The sequence below is a fragment of the Balaenoptera ricei genome, chromosome 16 (assembly GCF_028023285.1).
Source record: "Balaenoptera ricei isolate mBalRic1 chromosome 16, mBalRic1.hap2, whole genome shotgun sequence".
Classification (NCBI taxonomy): domain Eukaryota; kingdom Metazoa; phylum Chordata; class Mammalia; order Artiodactyla; family Balaenopteridae; genus Balaenoptera; species Balaenoptera ricei.
This window is the reverse complement of record NC_082654.1, coordinates 58,142,604-58,156,376: the sequence shown is the minus strand read 5'-3', so window position 1 is coordinate 58,156,376 and position 13,773 is coordinate 58,142,604. Positions and strand designations below refer to the sequence as shown.

The 13,773-nt window shown below is 43.9% G+C and overlaps 2 protein-coding genes across 11 annotated transcripts in view; one reads left to right on the top strand and one right to left on the bottom strand.

Moving 5' to 3' along the window:
* The window catches only part of KCNMA1 (potassium calcium-activated channel subfamily M alpha 1), a 786,057-nt gene that overhangs the window by 158,151 nt on the left and 614,133 nt on the right, over positions 1–13,773 (bottom strand). For all 10 annotated transcript variants that reach the window (XM_059899168.1, XM_059899169.1, XM_059899170.1 and 7 more), the window contains one exon: positions 11,418–11,527. In XM_059899168.1, coding sequence (XP_059755151.1) covers positions 11,418–11,527 — 110 coding nt within the window. The remainder of the gene's footprint in view (positions 1–11,417; positions 11,528–13,773) is intronic.
* The window catches only part of LRMDA (leucine rich melanocyte differentiation associated), a 1,782,822-nt gene that overhangs the window by 1,654,763 nt on the left and 114,286 nt on the right, over positions 1–13,773 (top strand). The gene's annotated exons all lie outside the window — the stretch shown is intronic.

The window sequence follows — 13,773 nt, the reverse complement described above, 5'->3', positions numbered from 1 at the left end:
AAAACATGTATTTATAAACTCATAGAAATAAAAGTTCACATAAACAGAAAAAGAATTATATACATTATATATCACACGTTTCTAAAATGGGCATTATCGTTTATGTTTTAAGGACTTTGGGATAGTAAAACATTGGTTGACTGACAGATTGAGAAATGAATTGATGGTTATTCAGCCCCAGCATTGTAAGGGGGAGGAGGTGCTGGGTCACAGGTCAGGGCCTTGCTCTTCTCATTTCATCCCCACAATATCCCTAAGACGGAGATACGACCCCAGTTATTCACACTTCTATTGGTATTTCTATTTTACAGGTGATGAAACTAAGGCTCAGAGAGCCCACATAACTTGCCCAAAGTCCCCAGTTCGTACCTGGCAGGATATACAATATCTTTGTCCCAGTGAAGCCTATTTTATATTCGGAGAGACAGACAATAAGCAAATATACCAGTGAATACATAATAAATTTCCGGATGAGAACAAGTACTGTGCAGAAAATAAAACACCTAAGAGGATAAAGAGTAACTGGGAACGTGTGTTATCTGCGATGGTCCAGGAAGACCTTTCCGAAAAAGTAACACAAAAGCACAGAGCACTGGAGCATGATGAGAAGAGGCCGGCAATGAGAGGATCTGGGCCAAGAGCTTTCTAGGGAGTGGAAACAGCAAGTGCAAGGGCCCTGAGGTAGGAAGGAAGTCGGGGTGTTTGAGGACCAGCATTAAGGCCAGAGAGGCTGCAGCTGAGTGTGCAAAGTCGAGAGTGACAGTGATTAGGTCAGGGAACTAGGTGGGAACAAGATCATGAAGACTTTGCCGGCCACAGCAAGGAATCTGCAGCTTATTCTAAGTGGAATGGGAGGCTCTGGGTTGCTTCTAAATAGAAAAGTGACACAATCAGATGCGCTGGACCCGTGTATGTGTTGCTTGCAGGTAAGGTGCTAGTGAAGGCCTCAAGCTCTGCAGTGGGAATAAGACCAATCGCTCATTCTTGCCTGGGAGGTCATGATCCCCTGGTATTGCTGTAAACAGACAGTCAGATTTCAAAGGACCACTTCCATCCAGGCGTATCTGGGCTCTCCCAGTGATTTGCAGATTTTCTGATTCCTGCCAGCAGACTCTAATGACCTGGGTTTTGTGCTGATTATGCAGTTTGCTGAAACACCAACCCACATACCCAACTACAGCTGGAAAAACGCTCTTCTTAATTTATGTTCCATAGAGCACCGCTAACACACACCCTTTACGGGGCTGTTGTTACCTCTGGAGCTTAAATTGTTTAAAATATCAGGTGGCTTATGCAATGTTTGTTGAAACAAATTACCAGATTAAGTAACCACTTTCTAATGCAAATAACAACTAAGTGCCAAACTCAAGGAGAAGGCCGATCTTAACTTAGCATAGATCATGAAGATGCTGATTTGCTGAAATCCTATGAGCAATGGCCACTCCGATTTGGGATTCTGGTGGTTCATGGGATCAAGGATCTTAATTGCTTTAATGACCTGACCCTACTGGTGAGAAGGGAAGAAACAGTTCATAGTAATGGTGGATTATGTCTTCCTAGCTACTACGATATCATTTACCACTTAGATATAAAAAGAAAGGAGCTTCCTAACTCAGAAAAGTCAATAAAATCTACATGGCCTTGGACATATTCCTTACCTAGCACAGGGCGGACCAGCCATCTGAGTCCTCTTTTGTAACTTTCAAATCAATATCTAAAGTGATTCTACATGGCCTTATAGAAAGCCTCTTTTTAAGAACGCTCTGACCTAATAAAACAAGCCTTTGTTCACTGGCCAAAGGGACTAAGAAGAGAGGGACAGAGTGATGTAAACAAAGTGATCACAGGCAGACCTTGGAGATATTGTGGGTTCGGTCCAGGCCACCACAATAAAGCAATTATCACAATAAAGCAAGTAAGGTGAATTTTTTGGTTTCCCAGTGCATATAAAAGTTATGTTTACACTATAGTCTATTAGTGTGCAATAGCATTATGTCTAAAAAATCAATGAACACACCTTAATTAAAAAATACTCTATTGCTTAAAAAAACCCAAAACAATTACAATAGTAACATCAAAGATCACTGATCACAGATCACCATAACAAATATAGTAATAATGAAAAAGTTTGAAATATTGTGAGAATTACCAAAACGTGACACAGAGACATGAAGTGAGCAAATACTGTTGGAAAAATGGCACTGATAGTCTGGCTTGAACAGCGTTGCCACAAACCTTCAATTTGTAAAAAAAAAAAAAAAAATGCAGTATCTGCAAAGTGCAATAAAGCCAAGTGTAATAAAAAGAGGTATGCCTGTGCATGCAAACAGTGCCGCAACCATAGATTTCCAGACTCAGGCACTTCAAGATTGGCTGGTCCTGCCCTTCTCGTACAGATAACAAACTGAGGTCCGAAGAAGGAAAAGCGACTTGTTCAAGGTTAAATGGCCTTTATGGAAAAAAGCCAAAAGTGGAAATCAAACAACTTGTTCAAGGTTAAACAATTTTCATGTAGAAATGTCAGAAGTGGAAATCAAGTCTCAAGGCAGTATGCTACACAGATGCTTCTTATAAAAGCAAAGGAAATGAAGTGGTTGCCAGAAACCCAACATGCAGACATGTTCTGTTTGGTCAGTACAGCATTTAAGGGAAAAAAAAAAAAAATCTAGAATTAGATACCAACAGGTGATTTCATATAAAAGCGAGCTTTTCAGCTTTCCTTGATAAATCAGATATGGCCATACTGGAGCCACATTCCATATGGCTAAAAGGGACTGGGAACTTCAAAGCACTTACCTCTCTGGATGGGACATGTGTTCTCCAACGTGCCACAGTCTCCACCACCCCCTATTGTCTCGGACCTCCTCATTCTAATTCTTTGTTGCTAACTGCCTGCCCCCTATGGGCATCTAAGCTATTACTCCCTACTCTAGTTGAGTATCCTCTGGATGTCTGCGAAGTACAAATCTTGAGTAATTTACCATTTACACCAGAAACAGACTACGTCTCTCCCTGTTTAAAATCACAGGTTTTCGTGAGTTCCTGCCACAGAGAATTGGCGAAGGTCAGGGTGCTGGGCTTAAGGCTGCCGCTGAGGTACAGCCTCTGTTGTGGTTCTGGGGGGAAGGGCAGATCAAGGTGAGTAGACAGGGAGTGGGTACGGTGGGGTGTGGTAATTACTTGTTTACTTGCCTCTCTGCCCTCTACACTGAGCTTCTTCAGGGCAAGATGTATGCTTGTCTCGCTGGTAGTTTGCAAAATGAAAAGAGCAAGCTTTCAGTAAATGCTGATTAAGTAAATGGATGAAAGAATGGGGAGCAGACTCTCATGACTTGCTAGAATTATCCACAACAGATAAAGTGGTAAACCAGGAAAGTCTAGTTTAGGCAGAGAAAGCTTGGAAGTGAGCTAGCATCGTGAAACGAGATGCTTTTTAACTTGGTGGATAGAAGCAGACAGATAGGAAAAGAAGGGTGTAGAAGGAAATAATAGCAGTGATATGCTCTGGGAATCTAATGTTTGCCTTCAATCCGCTATGACATGAGGTAAGTACAATTCTAAGTTACAAACAGCGATTTCTCCTTGGAACCCTCTGCAGATCCTGTTACAAAGGATGTGCCTTTGGACTACTTAGAATTGATGTCCTGAAATTAAATATTTACTTGCATCATTTACACCATTTTTCTGGTAAAGCAAAATGGGTTTTGCTCATCCAATCCTTAAAGTCATTCTTATGGCTTAAACATATACAGACCTGGGCTGGGAAAGAGAAAGGAGGCTTAGCATGAGGTAGAGTGTAAGAGAGAAACAAGGTAGCTTCCACAGTGTGATAAACAGGATGAAATCAGCCATAAGTTAGCAAGAATTTAATTCCTCATTTCTAAAATAAAATGTCCCAGTATGTCCAATGCAGGAAGTTGCCACTTGTTGCAAAAATAATTACAGGGGAATAGAAATGACTTCTTTTTTCAAGGAAAAAATAAAGTTAGATTGCTTTCTTGATAATTATTAAGTAGAGGTCTACCAAATTTGACATTATACAAAGCCCTCTTTTTCTTTTTTTCTTTACTGCCAGCATCATCTGTTAACTACAGTAGTTTCAACCCAGATGTTCCTGAACAAAGGCTCCTAAGAATTAGAGTCCAACTGTTTCTACCCACCCAGAGGGAAATAAATTGTTCTTGCTATTAAATCAGCCCCCTTGACTAGAAAGATTGCTTGCTGGTGTGAATTAAGCATAGAAACCTGTCGTAGAGTTTGCACCTTCTAATGTGTTCAGGAAGGGTATGCAAAGGTGTGGTTTGGGGCTGCCAAAGATGACTCACCTAGGAGTGAAGGGGCAAGGACAGAAGAGGCAGCTTTCACTGTGCCCCCCAAACCCAGCTCCTCCCGGAAGCGCCAGTCCCTCTTCAGTTGTCCAGAGGGACCCTGGGAATATCAGGCTGATACATGTAATCAGAGTAGATGAGGATATAAATACTGCGCATTGGGGAACCAGATCTTTAGGATCTAGGGGCTAAAATGAAAAAAAGATTCACATTTAGGAGCTTTGATTTAAAATGATAGGCTCTCAAAATGGAAACATCTAGTTAAAGAAAATTTGAACCAGCGGGATTTGTAAGACTCAGCACCAGGAAAATGGAAGTGATTTAAAATGCTCATGAAAATGTTGTTCAGATTTCCCAGCAGCTTTCATAGAGGTGGAGTGGGAAGGCTTTAGAACACCCCCAACTTTGAACACACCCACTCTCATAATATCTCCACTAGCACACCTAAGACACTTGAATTTAAATATAATTACATTCTTTCATACGGACAATTAACATTTGCCTAAAATGTCAGTAAATGCATTTTTCAGAAAACCTTGCTATTATTAGTAATCAGAAATACAAAATGTAAACTGTGTGTTTGCTATGTGTACCCAGCATCAAGTCAAGCCCCAGTATTTCCTACTGGACTGCCTCCCTGACCCTTCCTGTAGAGAATTCTAGAATTGCCACTGCCTCTGTAGCCTTCGATTAAGGGTTTTAATAGATTTTATGGCCACTGGTTTATTCACATGTGGAAGGATTATCGGTCACCTTCTGAATCCCTGTAATAGAAATAATCATAAACGCATTCCTATCTGTGTTCATATATGCTCAGTCCTAATTATAATACCCCCAAATAATTGGATGAATAGGGCCAGTTCTTTGAGGAAAAATACGTTTTAAAGATGAGACTCCCATGTACAATGCTTGGTGTCAGTCGATTTATCTCTTGTAAAAATAAAATACAGTGTGTGTGTGTGTGAAAAAAAAAAAATAAAAAAAAAAAGATGAGACTCAAGCCTCTCCATAAATTCCCATAAAATGTTCATTTCTGCAGCCTGGCTAAATAAATCTATCATATAACGATAGAATCTGCTGACTTCTTTCTGCTCCATGTTCAAATTCGGATGCCTTTCTCTAAGAACTACTGATTTCACAGAACTCAAGTTAAACTAGCTGTAGCTTTCCACTGGGCAAGAGACCCAGCTTTCTCTAGGCAGTCTTAAATTTAAGTTTCCTCAAGTGGCTTCCCTGGAAAGATCTGTCCATGCCAAACAACACAGGACGAGAGCATGATTTTCTCAATGTTAGGGCCCCGAATGCAGGTGGATGAGGGGAAGGAGAACCACGCCCTGAAGACCCCGTACTGTCTAAACCAGCACAGAAGCGTTCAGGCTTGCGTTTGGGCTGGAGGGCAGAACTCCTGTCCTTTAGCATAGGGAAGATCTGGTCAGAGTTCCTCAAGCTACCTAGGCATTAAATACTCCACATCAAATCTGAATTGTAACAGCTGCAGGGGGACACAGAGACACGCAGTATTTCAAATACATCTTTTGTCCTAATCCCCCCTGAGCTATAAAACCTGATACAATTAAGCGTTTATATTTTGCAAGTGATGACTGACTGACTGATCTGCTCACCATGAGATTCAGGACCTGGCACATGGCCTTCTTGCAGTAGCCAAACCTGTGAACCTGTGGCTTCCTCCTCTCCTCCTTCCCCACCCACCTCCCTCCTCTGCCCTCGCTTTCCTACCTGGAGGCAGGGGGGTACATCCTCTCATTTGCTAGTTCTCATAATAAAAACACTACCGCTGTTTCCCCCTGAAAACATCACATGTCAAAAGAACTCTGATTTTTCTCCTTCTCCCATCTAAAGGGGAAATCAACTTGTTCTCGCTGGAAAATCTCAGAGACCTGGGTGTTGAGAGAGTTCTCTGTGGCTCCCAGCCTCCTGGTTCCCTATCACTTACAATTCCCTCTTCCCTCTTTATTCCTTCTCTGAACCCAACCTCCATACAAGGTACAGCTCAAGTATCACCTCTTCCAGGAAGCCTCTCCTGGCCACCCCAGCCTGCAGGGAGCTCTCAGCATCTGTCCCCCGGCTGTGTGCATCCATCAAACACTCATCAATGGGCGCTCATCTCTCCCTGAGGATGGGTATTATTTCCTTTCGCCAGACTGCAAACTCTCAGAAGGCAGCAGCTGCAGGGAAACAGAATCTTTTCCTTGGCATTTGAAAGTATTGCTATCAATCTTTTAATAAGCATATACTTGATCAAATCTAATTGCACCTTGCCTGGCACACTGGCACAAATACCCCAAGCTCATTAAATAGCTAGCTGATTAACTGGCTGGTGACCGATGGCAGAATTTTCTAAAAGGTAAGAGTAAATAAAACCTGGAAACGTCATGATATATTTCTTTCTTTCTTGGTGTTTATATTATATTCAGTGGGCAGAATAGAAGGGTGGTGGGAAGAGGATAAGCAGGAGAGGGAAAAAGGACATTAGCTGGTACTGAGAGACAAATTCTATCATTCCGATTTTAGAGATGAGGAAACTGGGGGGAGCACTGAGCCCAAGGTCAGGCAGCTGGGAACTATCAAAAGAAGGAGGTAGGCAGAAATCAACTGTCTTGTCCCAAATCACATATCCAGCAAGTGGGTTTGACCCCAGACCTTTGCGACTCCACAGCTCACACTACCTGACATCACACAGCATCCTACTATTTGAACCACTCAAAAATAGGACCCCTTCGTGGCAAGCATAGCCTCATACCCCAGCCCCGGCTTCCTGCAGGCTTGGCTGGCACTAGCCATCTGCACCTTCCACAGTCACCTACTGAGGAAGATGGGGAGTGGGAGGGAAAAGGAAGCGGGTGGTTTCCTGGTGTTCAGAGAACAATGGGTGGCACCCTCTCTTTCAGATCCCATAGCTCCTTTGCCTTGATCTTCCTGCCACACAGACCAGGGGCAAGCCAGCTATGCAAAACCAAAGGGAAATGCTCAGGAGTTGCTGGCCCTTAAAAGGAACACCCTAAGAGCATCCTGAGGAAGGTCCAGGACATACCCACCACGGTGTCCATCAAGGCCAAGAGGCATCTGGCTTGTGGCACCCTAAATTGTCCTTCTCTGCATTTGGTGCTTCACTGTTCTCCCCACCCTGAAATTGCTTTTATGATCCCCAGTGGAAACCTGACTGAGAGCATTAAAGGGCTCAGTACCCCCACGTCTTTTTCCTATTCCGATTTGGATTAGGCGTGGGGAGTGAGGAGAGCAGTCAGCAGTTTGCCTGGCATGGTAGAGGGCGGACTCATTCCTATATCCATGGAGATTGCAGAATACCCTTCGTGAAGAAGGAGCAATGGAGAGGAAGTGCCCACAAAGGCCCAAATCCTAACATTAGCTTGTAAGATGTGGCCCACCTACAATTCTATGATTTGGCGAAAATCAGAAACATTCCAGTGACTGAGCCCGAAGTTGGAATAAGAAGTTATTCCAGCCTGTGGTGTGGAGAATGGGGTTGCCGGGGGCTCCCCAGTCATCAGACTGAATCAGAATCACCCCACTTACCTACAAAAAAATGCAGATTTGGGGGATCTACCCCAGATATTAAAATCTGGAGATGGAACCTAGAATCCTCTCTGTTTAATAAGCTCCCCAGGAGATTCTTAATTAGCCAGCCTTCATCTACCACATCCTCCAAGCTGTTCCCAATTGCATGAGGCCCCAGCAGTAAAATCCTGGTCCTGTAACTTGTCTGCTAGGTGGCTTTGGAAGGGGACAGCAACGTCCTCTGAGTCTCGGTGTCCTCCTTTATAAACCAGGGGTGGTAATGTTCACATAAACGTCACAGGATTGTTGTGAGGATTCAATGAGAAAATGTTAAGTGAAATATTTAGAAATGATACTGCACTTTGTCTAAATTAGTTATTGCTTTTGGAACAAAGCTCCGTCTTCTGGTGATACACACGTGAAGGCCAAAGGCTGGTGCAGAGAAGCTGGCGCAAGTCTTACCTGAGCCGGAGAAAGCATCTCTCTGCTCGAAATTCTTAAAAAGCTCAACTTGGGGGCCTCCTGCCCCTTCTCTCTCTCCTCCTCCCACATCTGTTCTCTTGGGAAACGACCTCAGATTTCACCCGTTAATCCTGCCCCCTTAGCTTTTCACTGAATGACTCTCCCAGCTTCTGAGAAAACTCCAGTCTTTTCGGTGTGGTGATCCTACCCTGCAAGGGAGCACTCTGCCAGCCCAAGGGAAGAGCAAATTTATTTCTTTTCATGCTTCAAGACGTTATTGGCTGCATATTGTTTTAATGCCGTGCATAATTACAGAGACGGCTCTGAAAATCTGTATATTTTATCAGTGCTTTATTATACCCAGAATATTCTCCAACTCTTTTTCTTCCACATGAACCAGCTGAAAATATATTCTGGCGTCCTTCATGTCATCTTGAAATTGAATAGCCAATTCTTACTGTAATGAAAATACTTATGCGCCAGCCTGGTGATATACAACCCTACACTCTAATTACGGCTGTGCTTTAATTAACCTGAATTGAAGAGTGTTATCATTAAACTGCTGGTAACTCTGAGTTATGGCTTTTCTTTAATTTAAAGTAGAAAACACAGATAATTAAGCCTCCAGATAATCAACTGCTTGAGGAGAGCTTCAATGTTTTGGGATGTTCCTAAATCTCATTAAGTGTCCTTTCTTTATTGATTATTTCTACCTCTGCTGTATCATTGTGTTAAACGAATAACAGCAGTCAGTTGAACACATTCTCACTCACATCAGAAGTTTTTCATGATGGTATTTTGGTTTTTGTTTTTTGTTTTTGTATTCCAGAAGCTGTACCAAACAAACACCAAATTCTCTGACAACAAGGTATGTCTGAGGGATCTTCTCCTTCTTGGAACATGTTGTCAACATGCAAATCAGTCAAGAGAAATATTTACAGACTACTGCCCAGCTCTTGAGCCGGCTCCAAAGGGCAGAGAAGTTTCACACACCCAATGGGTCAGAGTTGGCAAACTCACACATCGAGGGGGCCAGGCCCTGATGTAAATGCAAATCTGGCCAGTTTAAGACATCAGGGAGGGGAGGTCCTTCACTAAACCCCTCCTTACAGCAAACTGGAGTCCCTTAGCATTCAGTAGAAATGCAAGTCCCGTGTTGGTTCATCAGATTTTCAAAAGAGGCCAGGAATCTAGTTTTACGTGAAGAACCACCTTTTTGAAATACTGGCGACTAACTTTTAAGAAATGAAACACTGTGTAGGACAAATACGTGAGTCAAACTGACCCCACAGGTATCCCAGCTGGAACTTTTAGAGGGAGCAGTTCTAACCTTCCAGGTTAACACTCTTAAAATGAACTCACTCAGTTTCCAGAAGCAAAATAAGAGAAGCAGTAGGAAAGCAGGAAGGGAGTGGGGGAGGGACATGGACTAAGGGATTTGCAAGGGAGCGCTCATGTTGACACCAATCAAGCCTGGGAGACTCAAAGACAAAGAAGGGGACTTCACATACTCCCCTGCTAATGCCTGAGGTGCCATAGGACTCCTCCAGGTGTTGGCAGTTCTGCTGTGGGCTCAGACCACATCTACACCAGACCTAAGAGGCCTCAATTGTCTTCTTATAGGACCAGCTTCTAATATAAGTCCTGAATCCTCCTGGAATTTTTATCCCAGGCAGGCCACGCTCCAAGACAGAGAAAATCCCCTGGGACAGCCTCAGTGTTCCAGGACCCACTGCCTCTGAATGGTTAACTCCTTTCTATGGCAGAATGAGAAATAGCTCTCAAAGAAAGGAACACATGGGAGTTACAATGGGGCATCCATTTTTGGAAAATAACTCCTTCGGAATCAATTACCTATGCCCTTTTCCGGTCCATTTAGCGTTTAAACTTTCACTTCGAGACAGGGTGAGAAATCTCAGTAAACAGTCAAACCATTTTGGATTGCTTAGGGTCTGGGCCCAGGGACAGGCAGGGTGCACCTGCTGTGCTCACTGACAGAAGTCACTGACAGGTAAACACCAAGCTACCAGGTGCTCTGGCCCCTCTCTGCTGTGCACAGAACAGCAAACTATGAGACAGAGGAAACCAAGAGCCCCCCAGGACTGTCCTCTTCAGGCTGCCCTTTCCAGAAGGTGTTTGCAGGCAGGCACACAGCACAAGGGAAGAGCTCTTCTTCCTCAGCCCAGTGGGTTCCCAGATTCCCCTGTTTCTTCCCAGTTTTTATCAGTGAGACTGAGTTTACCAAATTCTTTGCTACAGTGTCAAAGTATCGGGCTTCATGTTTCAGCATTCCCAGGGAGTCTGTGTTTTCATAGGGACAAAGCCCCTGTTTGACTTACATCCAACATCTGAGCTTCTAGGTGGGGAATCTGAGGCATCGTCCTGGTGGAAGTTTCTTGGGGTCTGGGACACCTGGAGCTCCTGACGTCATACCCCTTAAATGATCACCTGTTCTACCTCGAGGGGTCATGCAGGCTGGGGCTACCCCTTGCTCAAATCCATCTTGCTGAGCCAGTACAAGGAGATGCTAAGCCTTTTTATTGTTATAACATACCAGTTGTCCATCTCGGGGCTAAACCACTCAGGACTATTTCAAGGCCTCCCTGTGTACATTTGGTTCCACATTGCCTCAGGAAATAGTGAAAGCACTTTGAACAGCGGCTTCTCTGATGTCTTTATGACCTGACTTAATTGAAAGAGATTAAAATTTCTTTCATCAAGGTGCTAGCAAGATTTGGTTTTGCCCTGGTAAAATCAGAGGCATGGGTTCATGCTACCCTTCATACATGTGTCTACATTATAGGGGCATAATTCAAGATATGCAGGAAAACTGCAGTTCATAATTTAGGGCAAATGATGAATCCAAGCCTGAGATTCTCAGGACTGGAGGGAAAGGAGAGCCAGCAGAAATCCCCAAGGCAGGGGCCATATAATGACCCACCTTCCCCTTCATCACAGAAGGCTGAGCACAGGACACTTGGTAATTGTCGAGTGTCCCCACTGTGCTGGCCACAGGTGGGGTGCATTTCCTTCCAGAGACACGTTAAATGTTTCTGAAAGCCAAAGAGCATATGGTTAGCGGTCACTTACTCACAAACAGTAGGGAAGGACAGACCCACGAAGGCACTGGAGAGATATTCTGTGTACATTTCATTTGAGACTCCTTCCAAGTAGTATTTCTGCCACGTGTCTTCCTCAATCTAAGGGAGAAGAACACAGGAGAAGTGTTTAAGATAGGATAGTAAAAGGAAAGTGGGGTTACCCCATCTGGCAAACAAATGAATGCACTGGTTGTGTCGTGGCGACCTTCCTGAACAACCAGGAACATACCCCATCACCACGTGAAGTCTTCCATGCCCCTAAACTCATAGACTAGACGGATGTCCCCTCTAAAGCACCACTTCTTCCTAAACCTGTATGATTTCCAAGAATGTGGAGGCATGGGCACTCATCCACAATCGATAAAAAATTTTTGAGAGCAATTTTTAAATTGTTATCAAAATGTACAAAAGTGCATACTCTTTTACACAATTCCATTTTAAGGATTCATAGCAAAGAAACAAGTAGGTAAGTATACACATACACATGTACAAGAACATTCTTCTTGTTCTTAGAACAAGAAATTAGAAATAACCACAAATGGTAGGTTTATACCGTGGAATACAGGGAAGCAATTAAAAATTATGATGAAAATGTATATATTTTCATAGAAAAATTACCTTAAAAGGCACATTACTAAATAGTGTGTATAGTCTGATCCTATTTTTAAACACTCTATAATTATCTGAATGTTCGTAAAGCCGTAGAAAAATCTAGAAAGCTTTATACCAAAACAGTAACAGTTGTTATCTCTGAGATGTAGAATGACACTTTTTCTCTATAGATTTCTGTATTGTCTGAAGGCTTTTGCAGTGAGCATATATATATAACATGAAACAACATATCTATTTCTACTTTGGGAAAAAAGGAGATTTTTCCAACACCACCTTGAATATCACAAAAAGTAAAATGTAGGACTTCCCTTGTGGCACAATGGTTAAGAATCCGCCTGCCAATGCAGGGGACACGGGTTCGAGCCCTGGTCCGGGAAGATCCCACATGCCGCGGAGCAACTAAGCCCATGCGCGCCACAACTACTGAGCCTGCGCTCTAGAGCCCGCGAGCCACAACTACTGAGCCTATGTGCCACAACTACTGAAGCCTGCGTGCCAAGAGCCTGTGCTCCGCAACAAGAGAAGCCACTGCAATGAGAAGGCCACGCACTGCAAGGAAGAGTAGCCCCTGCTCGCCGCAACTAGAGAAAGCCCGTGCACGGCAACGAAGACCCAATGCAGCCAAAAATAAATTAAAAAATAAATAAATAAAATAATTAAAAAAAAAAAAGTAGGGCTTCCCTGGTGGCGCAGTGGTTGAGAATCTGCCTGCCAATGCAGGGGACACGGGTTCAAGCCCTGGTCTGGGAAGATCCCACATGCCACGGAGCAACTAGGCCCGTGAGCCACAACTACTGAGCCTGCGTGTCTGGAGCCTGTGCTCCGCAACAAGAGAGGCCGCGACAGTGAGAGGCCCGCGCACCGCGATGAAGAGTGGCCCCCGCTCGCCGCAACTGGAGAAAGTCCTCGCACAGAAACGAAGACCCAACACACCCAAAAATAAATAAAAATAAATAAATTAAAAAAAAAAAAAAGTAAAATGTAGTTTCAGAAAGGTCTTAACCAAAATGTCATTAAAATGTTTTTTTTTTTTTTTGTCGTAATTAATCAAGTTCAACTGGTTTTCCCAACAGCCCTCTTCACGCTAGCTATTTCTGGAAAGGTTTTACCTTGCAATCGACCGTTTAAAAGTATAAAGTGAAAACAACAAGAAGCTGAGCCCCTCTGGGAGCTTGGGGATGTCATGGATTCCCAAGGCAGGAAGACAGGCAGGCTGTGTGGTCCTTGGGTATCTGTAAGCTGCTGTCTCCCCAGTTCACTTCCACTGGAGGTTAGATAAGGCGGAGGATGAAAAGGAGCTTCCCAGCCAACTGGAAGTGGCTCTTAATAATGTCCTGTGCTGGTACTGAATTAAAAGGCATCTTGGGAGTTCCCCCGTTGTCCAGTGGTAAAGAATCCACCTACCAATGCGGGGGACGCGAGTTCGATCCCTGGTCAGGGAACTAAGATCCCACCTGCTGCAGGGCAACTAAGCCTGAGCGCCACAACTACTGAGCCCGCGCCCCAACTAGAGAGCCTGGGTTTCGCAAACTATAGAGCCCACGCAATCTGGAGCCCTCGTGCCACAACTACAGAGCCAACGCACTCTGGATCCTGCGTGCCACAACTAGAGAGAGAAAACCCGCATGCCACAACTAGAGAGAGAGGAAAAGAAAAACAAAACGTGCACGCTGCAACTAGAGAAAGGCCCGCACGCCACAACGGAGAACCCCCATACTGCAACTAAGACCAGC